Source organism: Rhinopithecus roxellana, chromosome 6 (genome assembly GCF_007565055.1).
Source record: "Rhinopithecus roxellana isolate Shanxi Qingling chromosome 6, ASM756505v1, whole genome shotgun sequence".
Lineage (NCBI taxonomy): Eukaryota > Metazoa > Chordata > Mammalia > Primates > Cercopithecidae > Rhinopithecus > Rhinopithecus roxellana.
Genome location: NC_044554.1, coordinates 114,506,602 through 114,529,339, shown reverse-complemented (window position 1 = coordinate 114,529,339; position 22,738 = coordinate 114,506,602). Strand labels below are relative to the sequence as shown.

General features: G+C 43.0%; 2 protein-coding genes and 1 long non-coding RNA gene across 17 annotated transcripts in view; 2 read left to right on the top strand and 1 right to left on the bottom strand.

Moving 5' to 3' along the window:
• LMBR1 (limb development membrane protein 1) overlaps positions 1 to 5,725 on the top strand; it is a 218,309-nt gene extending 212,584 nt beyond the window's left edge. For 7 of the 9 annotated variants that reach the window (XM_030931963.1, XM_030931972.1, XM_030931971.1 and 4 more), the window contains one exon: positions 3,100 to 5,725. In XM_030931963.1, coding sequence (XP_030787823.1) covers positions 3,100 to 3,185 — 86 coding nt within the window. In that variant the 3' untranslated portion in view covers positions 3,186 to 5,725. The remainder of the gene's footprint in view (positions 1 to 3,099) is intronic. The other 2 variants (XM_030931967.1, XM_030931964.1) reach the window with 1 other exon arrangement.
• A 642-nt stretch (positions 5,726 to 6,367) lies between these two features.
• LOC115898153 lies at positions 6,368 to 20,797 on the top strand. Of its 7 annotated transcripts, none has more exons than XR_004057865.1 (6): positions 6,368 to 8,802; positions 10,940 to 11,178; positions 14,093 to 15,241; positions 15,356 to 15,415; positions 18,705 to 18,903; positions 19,471 to 20,588. It is a non-coding gene; the product is annotated as an uncharacterized LOC115898153 (long non-coding RNA). The 7 variants fall into 7 exon arrangements; XR_004057867.1 differs by having other exon boundaries at positions 6,407 to 6,455; positions 6,992 to 8,802; positions 15,356 to 18,903; positions 19,471 to 20,797; XR_004057869.1 differs by having other exon boundaries at positions 6,368 to 7,124; positions 15,356 to 18,903; positions 19,471 to 20,797.
• The window catches only part of RNF32 (ring finger protein 32), a 38,075-nt gene continuing 25,781 nt past the window's right edge, over positions 10,445 to 22,738 (bottom strand). The window contains exons 8-9 of the mRNA XM_010368157.2: positions 11,852 to 12,019; positions 10,445 to 11,145 (exon numbers count right to left, since the gene is read on the bottom strand). Coding sequence (XP_010366459.1) covers positions 10,909 to 11,145; positions 11,852 to 12,019 — 405 coding nt within the window. The 3' untranslated portion in view covers positions 10,445 to 10,908. The remainder of the gene's footprint in view (positions 11,146 to 11,851; positions 12,020 to 22,738) is intronic.

Below are 22,738 nucleotides of genomic sequence, written 5' to 3'. Positions count from 1 at the left end.
TTTTTAGATAACTTAAACTATATGAGCAGCAATAAAGCTTCTCACATCACCAGGCCTTTCCAACCTTGATGTTTGAGAGGGTGACCTTTGGGAGGCACAGAAGATTTCAGATGAGCTGGCCATGTGTATTTCACTTTGCATATGCCCTGGGAGGGGACGGCTCATCAAATGCTGGCCTGACAGGAGAAAGTCACAGCTCATCTCAGCTGATGCGCCAGATAATTTATACCTTTTAATGCTTAGGTTTAATAAAGCTGGCCCAACTTGAAGTGGGAATCAAACAGTCCTTTTTATTGGATGTCTAGCATTAAAACTTAATTTTTAAGCCTGTTACAATATCAGCAAGATTAGTTAGCCATGGTCTCAGATAAATTTCCACTTTCCATTCACTAAATGAGATGGTTGCAAATGGACTGCTGTAAGTTTAGCTTTTGAATTAGGTATTCTGGACATTTTGCTAAGAAAGCCTTTATTAAAGTAATAAAACATAACAACCTGATATAAAAGGCCTTATATGCATGTCAGTTCACCGACCATAGGAGAGAGTAGAATGAACAAGAGTTGTATAAAACTACCTAACAGATACATTTACTTTTCTTCCCAAATGTTTTTCAGTATTCTTTGGGGTGCTCTAAGGGGCAATTTATACATAGAAAAAGAGTCTTACTAAGTATATGTAATGTTTGAATGATCTGAGATCTTAACAAGGATTTCACTGAGACTGGTAATTTGATTGTGAAGTAGCTAGCCCCTTTCTTTTTTTTTCTTTCTTTTTTTGTAGAGTTTTTTTCCCCCTCTGCTACTCCACCCATTGATAATAATAGTATCCATCTCAGAGAATATCTAGCACATAGTATAAACACTAGAAATTTAGCTGTGGTGATGGTGTTAATGGATGAGATGTTTTCTGGAGTTGTCTGCAGAAGAGAGACATCAGAGTTTCTCAGAATGCATAACCTATGTGACACCCAAGTTTTAGATGTAAACTCCAATAATCTATCCTAAAAGGGGGACTTCATTTCAGCTTAGTCAGTGGATACCGCATCGATCATCTGTCTTCACTCAGTCCATTCTTTAACAAGGTTTATTTTAGCACACTTCCTCAACTCCAACAGCTGTGGGTTCCTATTGTCATTCCTGGGACCAGACCATTTTTTGTCTTGGATTGATTTCTTTTTTTCCTTCCCATTCAGACGTAGAGAGGCTCAGTTTTACCTTTTCTTTCATTAAGATATGCAGGTGACAAAGATTTTGGAGTGCGATATTAGTTTATGAGTGATGTGAAACTGCCTAATAGGCCAGTTACCATGTGAAATTTTAGGGAGAAAAGTCTTTTCCAAGTAAGTTGCTGAGATGCCAGAAAGGTCTGAGCTTCATGATAAGTATTTTCTCAGCATCTGTTGTGTGGAGGTGCTGCTGTGTATGGTCATAGGCCACATAATGATCGTTTGGTCAGTAACGGACCACTTGCCTGTGTGACAGAGACCATGGAGATGACAGTAGAGCTGAGCAGTTTCTGTCACCTAGTGATCTGGTAGCTGTTGTAATGTCCTGGCACAATGTGTCACTTGTCTAGGTTTAGATATTTTTAGATGCACAAATATTTACCATTGTGCCAGAGTTGCCTGCAGTACTCAGTACAGTAACATGCTGTCTGATGTGTAACTTAGGAGCAATAGGCCATACCCTACAGCCTAGGTATGTTGTGGGCTGTGCCCTCTGGGTGTATGTAGATATACTCTGTGATGGTATCACAGTGACCAGTTGACCACCCATTTCTCAGTGTATTCCTGTTGTTCAGCAACACCTGACTGTGTTCCTGTATGTCATTGTCTTTCATTTTTATTGAAGGGCTTGAAGCTCCAGTGCCACAGAAGCTCTTACGTTTTCTTCTCCTTGTGAGAGTGCAGTGTTGGTCTGTGCAGTGTTGGTCTGTGCAGCGTTGGTCTGTGCAGCGTTGGTCTGTGCAGTGTTGGTCTGTGCAGTGTTGGTCTGTGCAGCGTTGGTCTGTGCAGCGTTGGTCTGTGCGGTGTTGGTGTCAGGTGTATCACGTAAATAATTGTTATATGACACAGAGAGAAATAAATGTAACTTTAAAAGATAGTGATCATTCTGTATTCTGTGAAATACCTTTGGGTAGTGAGATGTTATTTATGTTCAATTTATTCTTTCGTCATTTCTTTCTTTTTTGGTAATGGTTTCCATTCTTTTCTTTTTAATTACATATTAATATTTTGGTGTGGCTTTCCCTACACTTTCCTGCTTATGTGTGTGTGTGTGTTATTTTACTTTATTTGAAATTGTTTTGAGACAGGGTCTCACTGTGTCACCCAGGCTGGAGTGCAATGGTGTGATCACATCTCACTGCAGCCACAACCTGCTGAGCTCAAGCGGTTCTCCCGTCTCAGCCTTCCACAGTGCTGGGGTTATAGGCATGAGCCACTGCAACCAGCTAATTTTTGTATTTTTCATGAAGATGGGGTTTCACAGTGTTGCCCAGGCCTGCCTCAAACTCCTCAGCTCAAACGATCCTTCCACCTCAGCCTCCTGAAGTCCTGGGATGACAGACGTGAGCCACCATGCCCAGCCTGTGTGCGTGTATTTTAAAATGAAAGTGAGAACCTATCTGTCTCGGGTTAGGTTCCCTGAGAAGCACACTTTGGATGGGAATCCGCTTGCCAGGAAGAGGTTTATTAGCCGGGTTGGGGAAACGGAAGAGGAAGGGGCTGTGCAGAGAGAGGAATTGTGTCATGATGCAGTCACACTAGAAGCCTCCGCTGGCCCTCGGGGATGTTGTGACTTCGGTGATCCTTCAGCGCTCCACTGAACTGAGGAGAAGCGGGCAGGCTCTTAGGACCCTCACGTGCTATCCTGGAAGGGGCAGGACTTCCCTCCCTGCAGCTGTCTTCAGCTGAGGCCGTCCCCAAAGGGAAGTTGCCAGTAAGGAAAAGAAATCTTTCATTCCTCAGGGGGATCTGGCCAGCACCTCACAGCTTTCCAAGTAAAACTTAGCTTTGTAAATCTCTTCTCCCTACCCTAACCCTTTCCCAGCCACTCAACAATATATCATTTCTCACCATTTTCTTAATTTTTTTGCAGGGCTTCATAAACTTCATTTATCAAATACTTCAAGGGATTCAGAAACAGCCAAGCCTTCTGTAAATGGGCATCAGAAAGCACTGTGAGATGCACAGACGGCATCTTCTACAACCAAGAGACCTGAGAACTCCAGACTCATGACATTCCTGTCCCATGTAGAAGCATTTCCATTTCAGCCTTGGCTCCTCTTCAGAACTTAGACCTATCAGTGCCATTTTTTTTCATAGTCTATGAAGAACTTGGCTATGGCTGATCTTTTTTTAAATTTAACTTTCTGATAGACCCTGTAGTTTCCAGTTAAATGCAGATTCCTTAGAGACGTATAGAACAGCGTGTTCTTCTGTAGACATTTTCTCATATCGGTAAATACAATCATCCATATGAAAAAATTGTTTTCACCTGATACGAAAATGTTAGAAAAGGCAAACTCTGGGACTTCTAAAGATTTACTTAAATCCCATTATATACTTTATTCAGAATGTAGAAGCCGACCTGAAATGCATCCTTGGTACTAAGTGAAGCTTCTTCAGAAAATGCATTTTTCAAATGCAGTAGGAACTGTTTGTAGATATCATTATTGCAGTGTGTGTTGGAGCTGTAATGGTTGCAGTTACGTTTCTTATTTCCCTGAAAGCAAAAAGCATAGTTTCTGATTTATGTTACAGAATGATACTGATTAGACTTTGAGCCAAGAGGAAAATACTAAATTCTTTTAAACCTGGAGCCTTAGAGAGCCACAGGAATATCTTCTGTTGTACAGTCTAATAAGCTATGGTAGGAAGTATCATGTAATCACAGTTTAATGCCGGTTTATGTATATAATTCAGTATTACCTCTGATAACATAGTTGCCAGTGTTTAATACACTTGTAACTTGGATTTTTGCCTTATAGGCTATATACATACACACTTTTTTAAAGCATTTTTTTCAAAGATCACTTAATTCCCCGTGCTTCTGTAATGCTTATGAAAACTATAAATGCTGAGTGGTGGAAACTCCTTCTTTCCTCATAGTCCTTGGGCTTTGGTTACTTTTGCATATGCCATTTGAAGCCTCCAACTTTTACCAGTTTAACATCCAAAGTTCATAGCATCACCATTCATAGTGTCAGAACAGTTTTGCAGTATAACATGATCTGATAATCATTCAGTTATTCAATTGTAAATAATTACTGGGATGGTTTCTTGGCTTTAAGTCTACTGAATAAAATCTATGAAATTGTACTCTGTGTTAACCATCCACTAGGATAGAATACCGGAAACTGTGCATGCAAAAATACGAGATGGGTCCATTTGCACACAATTCGTAGTTATGCAGTCTATTATATAAATATGTTCACATGCACTATGTGTATGAAAATAGATTGTCTGTGTTCAGACGAAAGTAAAACATTTTTTCAAATTGTTAAATTTAAAGGTTTTCTGGGAGAAATTTATGAAAAACAGGCTGTGTCTATTTGACGTCAGAAATTTCCAGTTAAACCAAAATAATGAGAAACTTTAATCCGTATATTTATAACCTTCGTTGAGTATACTTCGCCCTTATTTATACCTCTGCATTTCCTTCTGTGCTTCACATCTTTCTAAAATGCAGCTTGGTTTTAAAATAAAAGAGCATTCATTTTGTGATTCTCAACAACCTTCAGTAAATACCACCAGTATGGTACTGGTGAATTTCTCAGCATAAAATCGACTTACCTAAAAAGTTAATAAAATTCAGCTCTTTTCCAATTTCATTGTTATGCCTATTGAAGTATTAATAGCAAGGTTTCATTTTTAGTGAAACTTGGAATCTGTACTTTGAGCAGACTAAGTCAAGGGAAGAACGGAAAGAAACTCAGGAGTAGGGTAATGTCACTTTTCACTTACACCACTTTCAGGGCACATCCAGAGAGTTCCTAGATACTTGTAAAATGTCTGAAAAATTTTAAGTAATCAACTTTTCAATGTTTAGCTCAACTTTTTGTTCATTTGGAAGTTTCTCTCCATCCGAGGACTTAAGCCAGTTTTGGATTTGTAAGCCCAGAGTACACTACACTTCCTGGAGGCATCGTCACTGCTGTTGAAACAAAGAATGTGTATGGGGTGGAAGGACGGCTTCGAACCTCTGGACTCAGCCTCGAGAACAAATGCAGATTGTTAAAGCCTTGGGCTGCTGCATAATCACAGTTCCTCGAGCCTCTTCCAGGGCACATGCCCAAGCTCTGCCTCTTGAGAGACTGACTCCAAATGTAGGTGCTTCCACTGGACCTAGGTTGGAGGCTGCTTTATATGAGACTCCAGAAATGGATGCCAGAATACGGAGGCCAGACGTTCTGAGTGCTGGTGAGGACAGTCTCTCTGGGGGTCTTCATTTTACTGCAGTTCCTGCGCACCAGTGAAAGGAGATAGACCCTGGAAGGCAGAGCTGCAGATGCCCGTCATCAGGTCAATTCTGGAGCTACAGTTTTGTTTCTGACTGGATGGGGACGCAGCGGTGACTGTATCAAATCAAGCAGTCCTTCTCTCTCCTTTAGTATCGATTTTAAAGTGCATTAGGCACTGTGGTTTCAGAGTTTCTTGGGGAAACTTTGCAGATTCGTATTCATTGGTTCTGCGATACTTAAATAAATTATTTTACAATTATACGTTTTCAGATTATAACATTTGTATTAATTTTTACTGATTTTCCAAGATACTTCTTAGATTTGCTATTTACATAGCTTTATGTACATTCTCTGTAAAAATAGAGCTCTAAGTATGAGACTTTACATGAAAATTGTACACACATACACTAATGTTAGTTCCTTAAATTGCTGCACTAAGGTGCTGGTTAGTAGAGATGGATGGAGCCTCTGGCGTTTTGCTCGCACATGTATTAAAGGCTTATGTGCATCTGCTCTCAGTGGCAGTGCAGCCTTCCCACACTTTGCTGGGTGCCCATGGCTCTCCCTGCAGCCTCAGTGATGACCTCGTCTGCCAGGGACACAGGTTTTCATCATTTGCAGGCTCTTATGTGCTTGTTTGGTTGGTAGCACGTTATTTAATGCACAAAGGCAGACTTTTTTTTTTGTTTTTTGAGGCAGAGTCTCGCTCTGTCGCCCAGGCTGGAGTGCAGTGGCCGGATCTCAGCTCACTGCAAGCTCCGCCTTCCGGGTTTACGCCATTCTCCTGCCTCAGCCTCCCGAGTAGCTGGGATTACAGGCGCCCGCCACCACGCCCGGCTAGTTTTTTTTGTATTTTTTAGTAGAGACGGAGTTTTACTGTGTTCGCCAGGATGGTCTCGATCTCCTGACCCCGTGATCCACCCACCTCGGCCTCCCAAAGTGCTGGGATGACAGGCTTGAGCCACCGTGCCCGGCCAAAGGCAGAATTCTTGTAAGTTTTTTAAAAAATGTGAACATAGATGCAGCACCTACTTTTTAAACTTGAAAAAACTGGTATAATGTTAACTTTTAAAAGTAACATTTGGACACACTAGTAGACTAGTAAACATTTTTATTTACGGACGGTTTTGTTTACATATTGTTACTCTTGTTTCGATGAGATACTTTCAGTGTGACTTTAAAATGTCTTAGAAATTAAAGTTTTACAAAAAGTGATTTCATATTTGGTTTATAAGCATATTTATATGTGGGGCTTATACTTTTGTTGTTTCCATCTTAAATGCCATCATGGCTAAAACTTAAGGGTATTTGTAGGCTAATTCCATTTCAGTTTTATACAGGGCAGTAATAATTCTGATGAATGCTGAATTAAGGAAGAAATGGATATTTTCTTTCTCTGTTGTGCAGTTATTGGTAGATCAATTTCTTATAACCCAAAATGTATCATCAATAATTGATAGCATGTATTTTATTTAATTACTTGAATTATTTAGACTTGTTTGATTTCTCTCATTTTTTCCATAAAAGGACTGAACAGCACCTACTTGTGGTCTGGGCAGCTTAACCCAGAGTTCTTGGAAGAATAAATGCTGTTAGCATCTGGTTAATTTACTGGCAGACAGAAACCTACTCGTCAGTGGCTTTCAACTTTTTGACCACAGTAAGAAATAACCCATTACACACACACTCACACTCTCTCTCTCTCTCTCTCTCTCTCTCTCTCTCTCTCTCTCTCTCTCTCTCTCTCACACACACAGATACATATAAGCAAAAATGTAACAAGACAGTACCCATTTTTCCTAAGTGCGCATGCTGGCACCTTCTGTTTTAGTTATTTTTAAAAATACTAGACAGACACTAAGTTATTTTGTGGCCTCCTAATAGATGGCAAACTTCAGTTTGAAAAGCATCCCTTTGGATTGTGGTTTGAAAGAGGAAATAATACAAAGACCTTTTTGGAGTATTTTTTGTTTTTTTGTGTTTGAATATTGTTTAGGTAAAAATTATTGCTGCAAATACCACTGAAGCAAAAGTAGTGTGTATGCAAATTACTTGTTGCATTGTAGAAAATAGAAGTTCCTAAAACTAACAAATAGACAAAATTTCAAAACTTGGTGATTGATCCATATGTCTTGAAGGAATATTAGGCAATAAACTTAGCTTTTCAAGAGAAGTTATTTAACTTCCAATTCTGTGTTCTTTAATTAGGAAACATTTATTTTCAAGGTTAACTATAATCAAATAGGAACTTCAGACAAAACCTCATTATTCTTGGATATGGTGTTCTGCTGTTACTTCTCAAAGTGCTACAGAAGTCTAGTTCATGAGCCTGGATTAAGAACAGCAGGGCGGCCCTGGTGTTGTGAGTGGCTGTAGAGGACCAGAGTGATGCAGGAGAACCTGTCGTGTCTGAGCGTGAGGAGGTGGAGAGTCACCTGTGGGCTATGGATCTGAGAACTGAAGTTTTATCACTTACTCAAACCGTTTTGTGGCTGTTGTAATATTTTCTCCTTTGCTTTCCTTTCCTTTGAAAAGCTGTTATTGGATGCTGCGTACAAACACGGACACTTCAGAACCAAGCACATTTGTTACTGCTGTAGCTAGTTATAGTGATTCTGCAGCTTTTCTTTTACAGCATCTTGAAGTCATCCACAGTTGTTCTGTGTGGACTTCACAGTAGAATCAGAGAACTAAGTGACAAGTGGAGCGTCGTCCTTCTCCTCCTGCTCACTTCCTCCTTACCACCTCTCTAGCCTAGCTTTCCTTCAGTCTGAAGAGTGATTTACTTTTTCTTTTCTTTGTAGTCTTTACTGTGGAATCTCATCAAAGACTTGGAAGCAGGGGTGGTGAGAGGGGCCTGGGGTGTGGTGTGGAGGGTCGAGTGCTCTGTGGTCCCACAGTCACCCCCAGGACCACCTTGCGAAGCAGAAAATACACACCTGCATTTTACAGATAAGGAACGCCACTCAGAAAGCTGCAGACATTTGCCTGGGGCCACACTCATAGTGGGCAGATGAACTGGATGGAAATACAGGCCAGTACAACCGCAGTCTCATTCTTTCTTTGTTTGAGGTTTTCAGTTTCTTTTTCAGTCATGTACCTTACAGTTCTATTATCTGGTTGGTAAAGATTGATGACAGGTATCCGCATTCTAGATTATAACCTTTATTCTTATCAAATGCCTCCAGTCCCACAATTCTCTTAAGAATTCTCTTTCTGGACTTGATACTGATTTAATGATTTCCCCCAGCTCGTGGAATGGCAGGCTCCTAATTAAGTGGATTTAAAGGCAAAGAGGGATGTGTGAGAAGGCACAAGAAGTGGCTTCATCTTGCCAGGTGACTACCAGACAACTGGGTTACAACCTGTTAAAATAAGGGAGGAGCGGCCGCATCCCGTAGGGACTGCGGTAGCTGATTGGGAAGCCACATTGAGGGCAGCAGACAGGGCTCCCCCTGTCCACCGAGTCCTCCCATGAACTCATGGTTCTGAAGGCCCCACTCTTTCTTGGTCAGTGTCCCAATTTTCATAGAAGAGACCTGATGAGGCTGTGGATTAATTGTGTAAAAGCTTGCATTGTTTTCATGACTTGACCTGACAATATGTCATTATCTTCAAATTGTCCAGAGAAGCAGCTACTTCACTCAGGTCCTTTTTATGGTTCTGTGGTTGCAACTTGGTCTCCCAAGCCTTCGATGGGCGTGCCATTGCATGGCCACTTTTCAGTAAGAAAATACCTGATTTTCTGTTAACTGTCACAGGCTGCCCTGGACTACTCTCAGTACTCATGGGATTTTCACGACCCTCATCCTCAGTGAAGTTAGATGACCATTCCTGCCTTTCATCCCACCGATTTTCCTGAGTATCTGTTGCCTACAACTAACACTAGTTCCTGCGTCAGTAAAGTACTGCACTAGTTACAAAGAATAGAAATGGGCTCTGCCAACATAAGCAGGAAAGGCGTTCACGGGGAGTGTATGGCATGGCCCACGGATGTCATGAGAAAGCCCCGGAAGAAGTGTTGGGCACAGCCCTAGGCACAGCCTTTCCTGGGCTCTTCCCATCACTGAATGATCCGTGTATCTCCGGGACTGTCCCTCCCTCTAGATCCAAAGTTTGGGGCGGCAGAATCAGACTGCCCCAGCCTTTGTCACATGCCAGTGCTTTGCCTGTCACAGTATGGGGAGAGAAATGTCAGCTTACAGAAAATTGAGGTTCTGTGATTCAGTTTCCCTCTGCTCTCTTACAATAGAAGTGCTTACTCATTGTTCAAAGCATTCTCCAACTTAGTCTCCAAATTTTTTGATGGTATACATCATTAAAAAATGTTTGAGCACACCACAATACATGCATATTTATTCATAAATGATACATATGTAGCTATATAATGTGTACCTCACAAAACCCACGAGAGTATTTTTTCTAAGGAATGAGATAGAAATGTTGGTACTTCTCACATTAGACGCTGGGTTATTCTGAGCGTGTGCCATGTGCACACCCACTTGGCTTCTTCCCCTTAGACCCACACCCTGCCCTTCCCTCGCCCCTTGTAGTTACCTGTGGCTGGAGTGGTGAGCGCCACTTCCAAGCATGGCCTGGAACAATGTCCTCCTGCCCCTCCACCAGCAGTGAGAGGATTCACTGGGGACTCTGGGGCAAAGGAGACTGTGTCCCAAGACAAAAGGGAGCCAGGGTCACACCTGGCAGACCCTCACCCTGCCTCACCCCATGGCTGACGTGGGTTGGACACCTCAGAAATCACGTGTCTTCCGCGAGCCACTGAGATTTGGGGCTTTACCTGTTACTTGGCTAGGGTTAACCTAACTGATGAGACTGTAACTGGTTACTGTAAATAACCAAGCTCCCAGTAATAGTAAACCAGTGACATAAACAATTCTTATCCAAAAAGGTTCGCATTTTTTTAAATGTATGAACTAAAACAGTCTTTATTGCTCTAAGACATTCACATTTGCATTTTTTTGATGTTGAATACAACTGAATATTTTCACATTTTATGACACAGAAATACAGCAATTATTACAAAACGGATATTAGGAATGACAAAGGCTCTAAGGCAAAGTCTCAGTGGAAACATTTGGAGCTTAAGGAGTGTCTTACATTTGGGACTTACTGTAAGGAGTGTCGGTCAGACACTAGCTGTCTCTTACCTTCCATTTTTAAAAGCAAGCAAGCTCTCATTTTTTGCCTTTCATATTTCAAGTGATTCAACTCATAAATTTGAAATTTACTTTTTAGAGACAAAAGACTAAAATTAGATGGGCTGTCATCTTTTAAAATAGACTTAGATTTCCTACAACTACCACTAGCTTATTTCCCTGGGAAAAAGATTGCATTGTAGTACTTAACCCAGAACTCAGGCAGTTCATCCAAAATGATGGGAAACTTCTTTCCTCAGAATTACCTAACTTTCCTTGACTATGAATTCAACATTCAAGAATCTTCTTCTGGTAGCAGGAGCGGCAGAGAGGACAGGCATGGAAAGGAGGCCTGTCTCCCACGGAGAACTCCTCTAGTGCGAGCAGACACGCATGGTGGAACACGTGTGAGCAGGACAGGAGGGCCGTCTCTCGGGAACGCTGGCCCGCACCCACGAGCTGACCGCCAGCAGGGGAGAGAGGGGCCAGGCAGATGGAGCACTCCTGGGTCTCCCGGCGCAGAGCCTGCAGCACACAGGACAGGAGGAGACCACGCAGGTGAGTTTCATCACAGCAGAAAGTTACTTAACTGAATGAGCATCATGTGCCCCGAGACATGGGTCTTCTAAACATGCACAAGTTTCGTTCTGTGTTAAAATCCCATTAATTATATATATATGCTCTGTTACTCCTGGGAACTGTGGAAAGGGTTAGTGTGACACTAACTTGACACCCGTGACAAGCAATTTTGAAACAAAAATACTTTCTAAAATGCTGAACATTAATATTTCCTTTTAAGTAAGCAATCAAGAGGACTGCTTTTCAAAATACTTGACTAACTGCTAAACTTTCCCAAACTTCCTAATTTTATGGTTTTTAAAGTAAGTTTTCCCCGCCTTGGCTTGAGTCATCTCATGGTCGTTCTCAGGCTGGAACTTTCAGGAAACCTGGGAAGGCGATGTGTTCCCTTCGGTGTTTTCACGGTTCACAAAACGGCATCATACAACAGGAACTTCCAGAATTTCAAACCGAAGGGACCTTTGCCATCACCCTAAAGCCCACGACGAAGGTCCTACCATGGGTGCAGGGGCAGCTACGGCAGAGGTTACCGCGGGCCTGACATGCCTCGGCTCCCCAAAGTGAGTCCTCGACCTCCCGCCACAAGCCGCTCCCCACAGCCTCCCCGGCTGCAGCTGAGTCCGCTGGTTAACGGGCCGCCAGCCGTGCCTACCTGTGCTTGGATTTTCTCCCATTCCTCTTCTGTGAGCTCATGGCTGTATTTTTCTTCGAACTGCTGAAGAACACTGCGGTTTATGGCCAAGCACTGATCGATCTCTGCAAAGAGCTCTTCAATGTTGGTGTTGTATGAGCACAGGATTCGGTGGCTGATTTCTGTGAACTGGGGAGGACAGAGGGAGGGGAAGGCTCACACCCGAGCTTGGTGGAGGTTGCAGGGAAACGCTCTGGAGCCTGACCATCTATTTTGGTAACCTTCCTCATCTCTGTCTTCAAAGAATACTTTTTAGGGAAATAGATACATGTCTGTCTTACTTAACTAACTTAACTATAAATCCAGATAATCTATCTGGACAGATGACCACAAGAACCCCTACCTAATGGGGTTCAGAATACACTACCCCAAAATAGGGCACCTTGGCACACTGAATATTTTAAGGAAAAACGTTCCTTCCCAAAGGAATGTGCGAAATGACAGCTGCAGGAGGGACCGTCTGACCCCTCCCCACCCCTGAAGTGGGTCACAGGACCCTCCTGTGAGAGGCACCCTGGTCTCCAAAGACGGAGGGAGCCGCGAGTAGGCTGAGCACACACAGGCCCTGCCGTGGTTCCCACCCACCACCCTCAGCTCACTCCCCTTGCACGCTTCCCCACGGCCTCCGCGTCCTCAATCCAGCCTAGCGGAGAAGGCGCTCAGGCCTCACTGTCTCTTCAGGTCTCCACTGCCTTAGGAAGGCTTCCAGATCAAGTGGGCCGTATTAAGTAAATCTGTGTAATTTTCTTTTGTTAAGCTTTTGGTCTCATTTACAGGGCTCCAGCTCAAGAATTTAGGAGGGTAGGGGAAAAGGGTAGATTGTTTCCCTCCCCCGCTGTTTCCTTGGTTGTGAGCTTTGACCATTAGCAGGAACACATTTGAAATTAAAAGTTGAGAGAAAAATTTGAATTTTGCAGGATCAGCTCCGTCCCACGGAAACGTACTGTGAGCTACATATGTAATTTTAAAATTTCTGGCAGTCACATTAAGTTTTTTTTTTTTTTTTTTTTTTGAGACGGAGTCTCGCTCTGTCACCCAGGCTGGAGTGCAGTGGCCGGATCTCAGCTCACTGCAAGCTCCGCCTCCCGGGTTTACACCATTCTCCTGCCTCAGCCTCCCGAGTAGCTGGGACTACAGGCACCCGCCACCTCGCCCGGCTAGTTTTTTGTGTTTTTTAGTAGAGACGGGGTTTCACCGTATTAGCCAGGATGGTCTCGATCTCCTGACCTTGTGATCCGCCCGTCTCAGCCTCCCAAAGTGCTGGGATTACAGGCTTGAGCCACCGCGCCCAGCCCACATTAAGTTTTTTAAAAGGCGAAATTAATTTTAATATTGTATTTGACCCAACATATCCAAAATATTATCACTTCAACGTTTATTAATTGAATACAGTATTTTGGTTTTTTGGTATTTTTGTTTGGTTTGGTGGAGACAGCATCTTGCTCTGTCACCCAGAATGGAGTCTGTGGGGCCATCAGTGCTTACTCAGCATCAGCCTCCCAGGTTCAAGCCATCCTACGCTATAAAGGTCTGAGTCATTGCAGAGCAGTCACCGGTGTCATCTGAGGCTCGGAGAGGTAGCTCATTCAGGACCACACCAGCAGCTCCTTTTCAGGAAGCGTGAAGATGAATGTAAAGCAAAGGAGAGTAAGGTGTGTGAAAGGCTGTGCCAGTGGTGACTGTCAGCCACGGTGCCTGCCCTCTTGCTTGTCCTTTCAAGGGCAGAGCTGTGGCTCCCCCAGAGATGACATCTCCCATTCCCCCAAGCCCAGGTGGGGCCACATGAAATAGTTCTTCCAGATGGACGTGGCTCGTGTCTCTTCTGGGTGTTCTCCAGGCCCAGGGGGTGGCAGATGAAGGACAGAGGGAGACAGTTCCCGAGCCTCACAGGCTGGCATGTTGCCTGCAAGTCAGGACACCTGAACTGTCCTAGGAGACGGAAGCTCCGGCTTTCAGTCACTGAAATTCGAGGGTTCTTTGTCCAGCAGTTAGAAGTGCCCTGATTCAGGAGTTACATCTGCTTCATGGAATCGGGCTTGAAGCCCAACGAAGGATGAAATGAAGAGGGCCCATGGGGATCTCACACGTTTAGATGTGTGATGGGGAAAATGCATTTTGGATGGTCCATGACTGTCCAGGTTTCAAATATTCTAGTCTACCGGAGACCTCACGTTCTTTTTCTTTTTTTTATTTAATGTGGAGCAACCTGGCAGAAGGTCACCTGGCAGAACGTCATGTGTATTTAAGTCCCCAGACTTCGGAAGGTGCCTTTGAGGACATGGAATTCTCTTCCAATTCTCTCCCTTCTGCAAAAAGATCGTGAGACAGCACAGGGTCGAGTGCTGTGGAGACTATGAGCTGCCTTTGTCCTGGGATGTTAGAAGAATGAGTATTGGCTTTAAGGATGAGAGATCCTTTTGAGTAAAGAACATTCTGTGAACACAGCAGGCGGTCCACAAGGGTTGGGGTTTGAATGAAGGGGGTGGCTGAGGATCTTCCAGGCACCTGTGTTTTGGGATTAGCCGTACTTGGAAGCCCGGTGGAAGCTGCTTTTCTATTTATGAGTCAAATTCTCTTTCACTCTGAATGTAATTATAATTGCCAAGCAGCTGTATCTTAATTTAGGGTCTTCAATTGCTAATGTTTCCTAAGGCTTTAATTTTAGTTTTCTTTGTTCCTTGGCCTTTTAAATATCTAATAATATCTAAATAAATTATTGAAAGAAGAGTTCTCTATATGTTGTAAAAGGAAGAATTACTTGGAAATATATACAGTGACCTCCAATTGATGCTTTGTAATTCAGGTTTTCTGTAAATTGTTTTTAAGTGTGAGATACTTTCCACATATGCCTGAAAAGCAAGATCTTTTCTTCCTTCAAAATTATACCTCAGAGAAAGGGTCACATTCTATCCAGACCTTGCGAAGTGTTTCAAGTTGTGCGGTATGTTCTGAGATGAGTTTTGAACATAAAAGTACTATTTGGAATGACTGATAAATTGAATGAAATAATCAATATGATCTGGGTGTTTATTCTCAAAGTGGGGCCCAGACCCTGCAGCCTCAGCTCCTGGGAACCTGAGAGAAAAGCAGAGCTTCAGGCTTTGCCCCAGGCCTGCTGAGGGCAGTCTGGGTGGGGGGCGGGGTAAGCCCTGCAATCTGTGTTTTCCAAGCCCTCCAGGTGATTCTGAGGCCCATTCAGGTTGAAGAACCAGGGTCACAGAAGTTATCACATTTTTTAAATATGCAAAGTTACTTAACACAGCATTATTGATCATTCCTGAGGTGTCACCTCCCAACTCCAAGCATGGGTATCGCTGTGAGTGAGCTTTCGGAAGCCACGTGAGGAACACAGTAAGTGCGTGGGCCACATATACATACATATGTACATTGATATGCATTTATGTTACAGTATCACCTGTGTGTGCATATATTCTATCATATGTGAGTGTCTCTCTCTCTCTACAGGATGCCTGGAGGAATCCCAGCTGTCCTGATGTTACATGAATGAGTTACTTGCAGCTCAAGGTAAACTTCCAAAGACAGCATCATTAGGACTGTTTAAAGTACATTTTCCTTCAAACACGTTAGATGGAAATAGAGCTCATATGCTCTGAACAACTGTGTTGGGCGACTCCTAAGTGGCCCTATTTATGACAAAGACTCTGAGGTCCAATAGTGATGTCACCTAAATGCCTCCTTCTGCCTCAGTCACTGTGGCATACAGGTCCCATCTCCTTTATTAGAACGTCAGTTCCTGGGGCCAGGAGTGTTGTTCTTAACACTGATAATACCATCCAGGGTTTTTAAAGGGTTTTGCATCTGTCATTACATCCCGCCTTTAAACCCTCTCAAGAGCTCAGTACGTGCACTGACCATAGCAGGCGCTTGTTGAAAAACACAGACTTGTCAATTTTGCATACATACCAAATAAATCTCAGGGAGAGTGGCCCTTAACACTCAGTGCTCCAGTCTTAATAGTAGCTGGTGTAATATAGCAAGGAAGCAAATAAATGCTTAGGGTATGTTAATATACATAAGAATCACAAACTAATTCCACAGTCAGGTGTTTGATTCCACAGAAGAAAACCTAGCATGGCAGACGCAAATGTCCTTTCCACAAGTCTTGATGAAATATTCCATTCCACAAGTTTTGTTATGTACTTTTGCTATTCAATTGAAATTTTTTCTAATTTCCATTATAATAGGTTATTTAGAACTGTTTATTAATTTCCAAATGTGAGATATTTCTGTTTTTTTAAAAAATTTTATTTCTAGCCTCAGCTGCACTGCGGTCACGCTACACGACTTAAGTTTCTTGAAGTACATGGACATAAAGATGGTAACATGAGATACTGGGGTGACTGGGGAGGGACACAAGGGCTGAAAAACTAACTTTTGGGTGCTATGCTCATGAGCTGGGTGACAAGATCATCTGTACCCCAAACATCGCCGTCCTGCAATACATCCAGTAACAAACCTGCACAGGCACCCCCAAATCCAAAAGCTGAAATTACAAAACATGAATGTCTTAACCTATGATGAAATTTGCATCATGGACAAGTATATGGTCAGTTTTCATAATGGTATCTTTGTACTTTGAAAGGAAATATGTGCTACAGTTGCTCGGTGTGGTGTTCTACACCATTCTCTCTAATAAATGCCTTTGCTTTAAAACCGCTTTTGTCAGGTATCAATACATCAGCTTTCTTCTGTGAAGAGTTTATGTGTATATTATAGTACGTATCATATGTGATACACACTCAACACACACACAGTTCTTATGTTTTCAGGCATCTCCTCTGAGTAACATGTACATAATCTGGTGCTGGAGCACTCAGTCCACTTTGTGTTGTTACTGACACACAAACGGCACACCTATCCTGCTCTGTGCCTTCCATCTGCCCTGCCATTTTTTTAAAATTTTGCTCTTTTCAATTAAAATTTTCTATTCTCTTTACTATTTTGAAGGTTAAAACTCTGTTTCTATTCTTTTAGCTGTTGCCCTAGAAGTACATACTTACATTATTAAGGTCTAAATTGGAATTTTTATCCCTTGAACCAATACAAGGATCTCAGCATACTTCTTAATTTTCCTCTCCTGCTTATGTTATTTTTGTCATAAGCTCGCTGTCTCTCTTTTAACCTGAGACATGCTTATTCTTGTTTGGTGGAATCAATGTCTATTAGATTTACTCAAATTTTTACCACTGACTTCTCAGATTTCCTGTCTGGGGCCATTTTCCTTCCTCATGCAATGCATCCTTTAGAATTTCCTTTAATGAAGACATTCTGGTGGCACACTCTTTTTGTCTGATGGCTTTTCTTTTGCCTCTCTTCTTGAATGTAATTTTCATTTGGTTCATATGGAAGTCTAGGCTGACGGTTAGGTCTCCTCCGAAACACGGAGATGTCATCCCACCTTCTGCCGTTCCCACTGGGAAATCTGCAGGGTTACAGGGTTTGCCATCGTTTATCCTCGTTCCTGGCCACTTCCAAGATGACTCAGTGCCTCGTGTTCTGCAGGCTCACTAGACACTTAAACAAAGTCATATTGAGCTTCCTTGGGCTTCTTAAATCTGTGGCTTGCATCTTCAGATCTGGGAAATTCTTAGCCTTTGTTGCTTCAAGCCGTTGCCTCTGTCCCAGGTGTTCTCTTTTCTCTTCGAATTCTGACAGTGACACTGAACCCTGCACCACGTCCTTAGGCAAGTCACTTCCCTGGACCTGCCTTCCCAGGGGATACGAAACGTAGGGTCCCCCTTGCAGACCTGATTCCTCAGTGAGCTGAAGGCAGGGCTTGGCTAGAACGTGTGTGTATCAAGAGCCAAAGTCAAAACAGTAGAGCCAGCCGTGCTTAGCATCCAGCTCTTCCAGAAAGAAGGAAATGTGTGTGCACTAGGGGGTGGGAAATACCAACTGTGTACCTTTTGGTGATTCCACGTATGAATTAAATGCTCTTATATTTGCACTTAAAACTGACATTCTGGTGTAAAGATGCGCTGTGAAAGTCATAAAATTTATAATTTAATTTTTTCTTAGAATACCATTAAATAGCAAATAAAAAATACTACATGACCACTGGAGAGAGAGGCCACAGAAGTACATACAGCTTTATACTTTTAGTACTTGAACGGCACTTTCCCCATGTTTTCTCTTTCAAACAGGGATCTGTGTTTTCATTTTCATGGCACTAGGCCATGCCTGCCGCCTTCCTGTCACCTGGAACACAGTTCCCCAGCCCTGCACGCTGCAGCCCCAGCTGTGTGTCTCGTGTGGTTACTCTGGGCTTCCCCTCCATGGGCACGCCATGGAGCGGAGGCTCCCAGGAAGCCCCTGTGCTGGAGGGGCCGAGTCATGGCCCTTTCTCCCTGGGAGTCCCCAGCCCTGCCCTCTTCACCCTCTTTGGTCTGGGTCGCAGCTGCTGACCTCACACCCCCGGGGCTCTGAGGGCAGTTTCCAGTTTTCATGTGGATGCAGGTCGCCCTCTTGAAAATGACCTATCTGCTCAGCGCCCAGCTCAGGGCCTCACAGGGGTCTGGGTCCTGGAAGGATCACCTGTGCCCAGCGGCTCACACTCTGCCAGCCTGCCCCTCCCAGACGCCAAGCCGCGCTGCCCTCTGCCTGGACAGAGGTTCCAGGGAATGGCGCGGTCCCTCCATTTGGGTTCAGGGTGCATCTCCTCAGACATTTCCACCTTATTTCAAACATCTCACCCCCACTTCACTCTCTCTCCCCTTCCTCTCTTTGTATTTTTCTTCCTGGCACTTATTACTTCTTGAAAATTTTAACAAAATATTTTATTGTCTCTCCCCAGCTCCCTGCAGGAAGGGTGCCCTGCAGCAGGCGGGAACCACCCGAGTGGCCTCCATATGCACCTGGACAGGCGCGTGGGCTGGGTGCTCACACCTGGGCCCCAGAGGTGCTGGTCAGCACCCCCTTTACAATGAAGGCTCGCAAAGTACACAACTCCAAGTGCCAGTCCATGAAAGCAGTTCACATAGACTTTTAATACAGTTAAGTCTAATTTATATATATATATATATATATATTTTTTTTTTTTTTTTTTTTTTTTTTTTTGAGACGGAGTCTTGCTCTGTCGCCCGGGCTGGAGTGCAGTGGCCGGATCTCAGCTCACTGCAAGCTCCGCCTCCCGGGTTCACGCCATTCTCCTGCCTCAGCCTCCGGAGTAGCTGGGACTACAGGCGCCCGCCACCTCGCCCGGCTAGTTTTTTTTTTGTATTTTTTTTTTTAGTAGAGACGGGGTTTCACCGTGTTAGCCAGGATGGTCTCGATCTCCTGACCTCGTGATCCGCCCGTCTCGGCCTCCCAAAGTGCTGGGATTACAGGCTTGAGCCACCGCGCCCGGCTAATTTATATTTTAATATCCACTCACCCTATGTAACCAAATATCATTTTACACTTATTAACAATACTTTTTTCTTCCTTAATTTAAGAGGAATTAAAGCATTTCCTCAATGAGAAAAACAATTCCCTTTATATGTAATGGTGGTTAAAGACTATTAATATGCATTTCAGTCAATCTAAAGTAAATAATTTTAACTTAAATTTACCACTTACAGGATCCACACGGTGAATGACAACAATTTCTAAAGGGGCTGGGGTGAAAAGAGTTGGGGAAGTGCTGAGCTGCCACGGAACAGGCACTGTGCTAGCACGACAGTCTGGAGGACAAACACTGGTTCCGTTAACAAAGAGCTCCCGTGTAGCAAGAAGAGCCCCGCTGACGATGGAATGCGATGGAATGCGTGCTGCTGTGGCACCGGACTCGGGAGACACGGAGGAGGGAGGGAGGGAGGAATCGCCAGGCTTCCTGGGAAGTCAGCCCTGGGCCGACGCAGCCGGTGGGACAGGGACCTGGGAAGGAAGGAGTGAGGACACAGGCAGAGGGACCATGCAGGGGGCAAGACCCACAAGGGCAAGTCACTGGAGCCCAGCCCCACCCACCTCCCTCGACAGCCTCTGTCCTCTGGGAACGCTGTCCCAGGTCACTCCCCACGGGCCACCCTCCTTCCTTCTTGTTCCTTCCTTTCCTGTGTGAATCTTAGGGTCTGGCCAAACTTGTTGACTCCGTTCAGTGAATCACTGTTAGATATTTCTGTTTCCTTGACTGCACATGAATGGCTAGTGGGATCCATGTGTCCCAGGTACCTGGGCTGGAGGTGACCTCTCTTCTCTGAGCTCTCACAGGGCACTGCTGCTGCTTTCATTCCACACACGTCAGCTGCCCAGTGTTAGCTTTTTCCTGTGTGCATTGCTTATCTCCTTGAATGACTGCCTTAGATTCAGGGAAGCACCAATTCATCTTTGTAAGGCCCTTAGCATTCAAGAAATTTTGACTTTAGGTTGGCAACAGATGAGAAGTGAGAGCAAATATATGCCTCAAATGTACATATTCCAAAGGAGTGCAGCAGAAATCCTTTTTCGGGGAACTGAGAAAAAACACTGCCTACCTAAAATGATTTTGAAATTATTTCCAGTGTCAAAATTCAGTAAAACATCAACTTTAGCTTATAATCATAACATTGACATTAGCTTATTAATAAATATACTGAAAGTCCTTTCATAGGCATTTATGACAAATTTAAAAAGTGAACTGGGATGAATATTATAGCTTTGAGTATTCAAAGGTTAGCAAGGGTGGTACTTGTAAAAGTCAACATTTATTAATCATTGTAGTTAATTCAAAGTAATATTCTGTGGTTAGCTACTATTAAATATTTTTAATTGTCAGATTCTTCTGTGTGCAACGTTCTTTATTCCTTTATTTACTCCCTCACTTTTCATGTGGGTTAGATGACCTTAGTAACTGAAAGGGCAAGAACTGTCAAAAACAAATGACAATTGATTTCTAGTTTTTAAACAAATGGTTGATATTATGAATTCTACAGAAACAGACAAAATACCTGAACATTTTCAATTTTACAAAGAATGAATGTCTTAATGTATTTTTCCTTTTAAGCCTCACATTTCAGATACTTGATAAACTAAGTAAGAGTTTGAGTTATTGATATGTAAAACAACTACTGGTCATTTACAAGTAACAAGCTGGCTAAACATTTTTTAAAAATATACTAACAAAAGCACCCAAGTGAACTCTGTCTACCCAGGAGGGCTTTTTAAGTGATCCATCTTGATGTCAGCAAATTGCTTACTAATGTGTTGACTTATGGCCGTCCTCAAAAGCAAAATGAAAAGCCTGGAATTTACAGCATATCAGTGAATCAGTTGATAAGCTTTTACTGGTTTAATATCCTTCCAGTCCTGCTGCTTGGAGCCACTTCAAGTTAGCAACAGAATGTTTGCCATCTCTATGTGATAAAGGAAGTCAAAGGACTAAGCAAACTTTAAGACCATTATGCTGTTTGGTGAGATGTAAATGAAAAAAGTCAGAGAAATCTTGTGCTGGAGGGTGTGGGAGCCAACAGCCCCTAAAGCTGCCCCAGCATCTGACAAATCACTCACCCCACTTTCTAAACAATGTCCGGGACTTTTAGCTGGGGTGGAGATAATATAATGCACTTGAGAAGTTTTAATTGCAGCAATAAAAGACCCTACCTCAATCATATGACATATGCTAGCAGAGTTTCTAGATAAGGATCAAAGGCAGGCAGGCCCAGCCGCTGCATTCTGGGCACCACTGTGGACTTTCTGTACACACGGTGCTAGGTATTAGCAGAACAGCTCGAGTGACCTTTCCCGGCCTCTTTGATCTGCGTTCCTCAAAACCTGAATGAGTAAGTGTACGAGGACTACTGTATCATCCCCAGACAACTCAAACACCCTCTCTGACAAAGGCATTTCTGAGTGAATTTTTATTCTCTGACACTTACCTAAGGGTACAAAACTCAACATCTGACCTTTTCAGTTCTTACCACAAGACTTCAACATAGCTGAAAGGACCTACATTGTAGCACAACATCACTGCTGTGGCTGGGTTTTGTTAGGAATGTGTCAATGACATCTTAGAGTTGTGAAAAGAAACCTGCAGTGTATGTAAGCATTCCTCTTCCAGAAAGAGGGTCCCTGTGTTTCACTCGGCAACACCCAAAAGGTGCATGAAAACTGAAGAAAACACTACCTCTCTCTGTAGTAGAGGAGTAAAAATGTAGGAACAAAGTTCAACAAGCAAAATAGATTAATTTATAAAAACAGAATGGCTTGGGCTAATCTCATCCTGAGTATTAAAAACATATCCCTCTTGGTGAGATCCTAAAACATAAGGGAAACAAACACTTCTAATCAGCTATGTCTAAAAATATCAAACTATTATCCCTCCTTGCCCTTCTTTCTATTGATTAGACTTCTCTTTCCCTAAAGGCAACTTATCTTCGATCGAAACCAATGGTTCCCAAGTACAGCAAACAAGTTTTCACATATCTGCCAGCCAAGAAAGAATACATTCAAGGGAATGAAACATTTATAAGGCCCAATGTCCGCAGTGTGAAAGGAATACCCTGTAGTGTGCGGTCAGGCACTTTTTTCTTTTCTGGTGTTCAAATGATCTTTCTTTTCTGAAATGATTCTGATGGTATGTGGTGTTTGCTTTTTCCTCTAACTTGGTGGGATGAGTTTAAAAAGCTGGCACTGACTTCGCTGAAGCCCCAAGTTTCTCTAGTAGTTTAGCAGAGTCCAGAAGACTGAAAAGCCCTGAAGCTGGTCCTTATTTCGTATACATTTTTAGTTCTGAAGAACTTTTGGAAACATAAAGGAACAAATGTAATGAGAAAATGAAGACTGAGCTGAGAACCTGAGACCAACAGTTATATTTTTATTTTAAATATCTTAATCTGTGATTTCTAGAAGCGTAAAAAGCCTCGTTTTACTTAT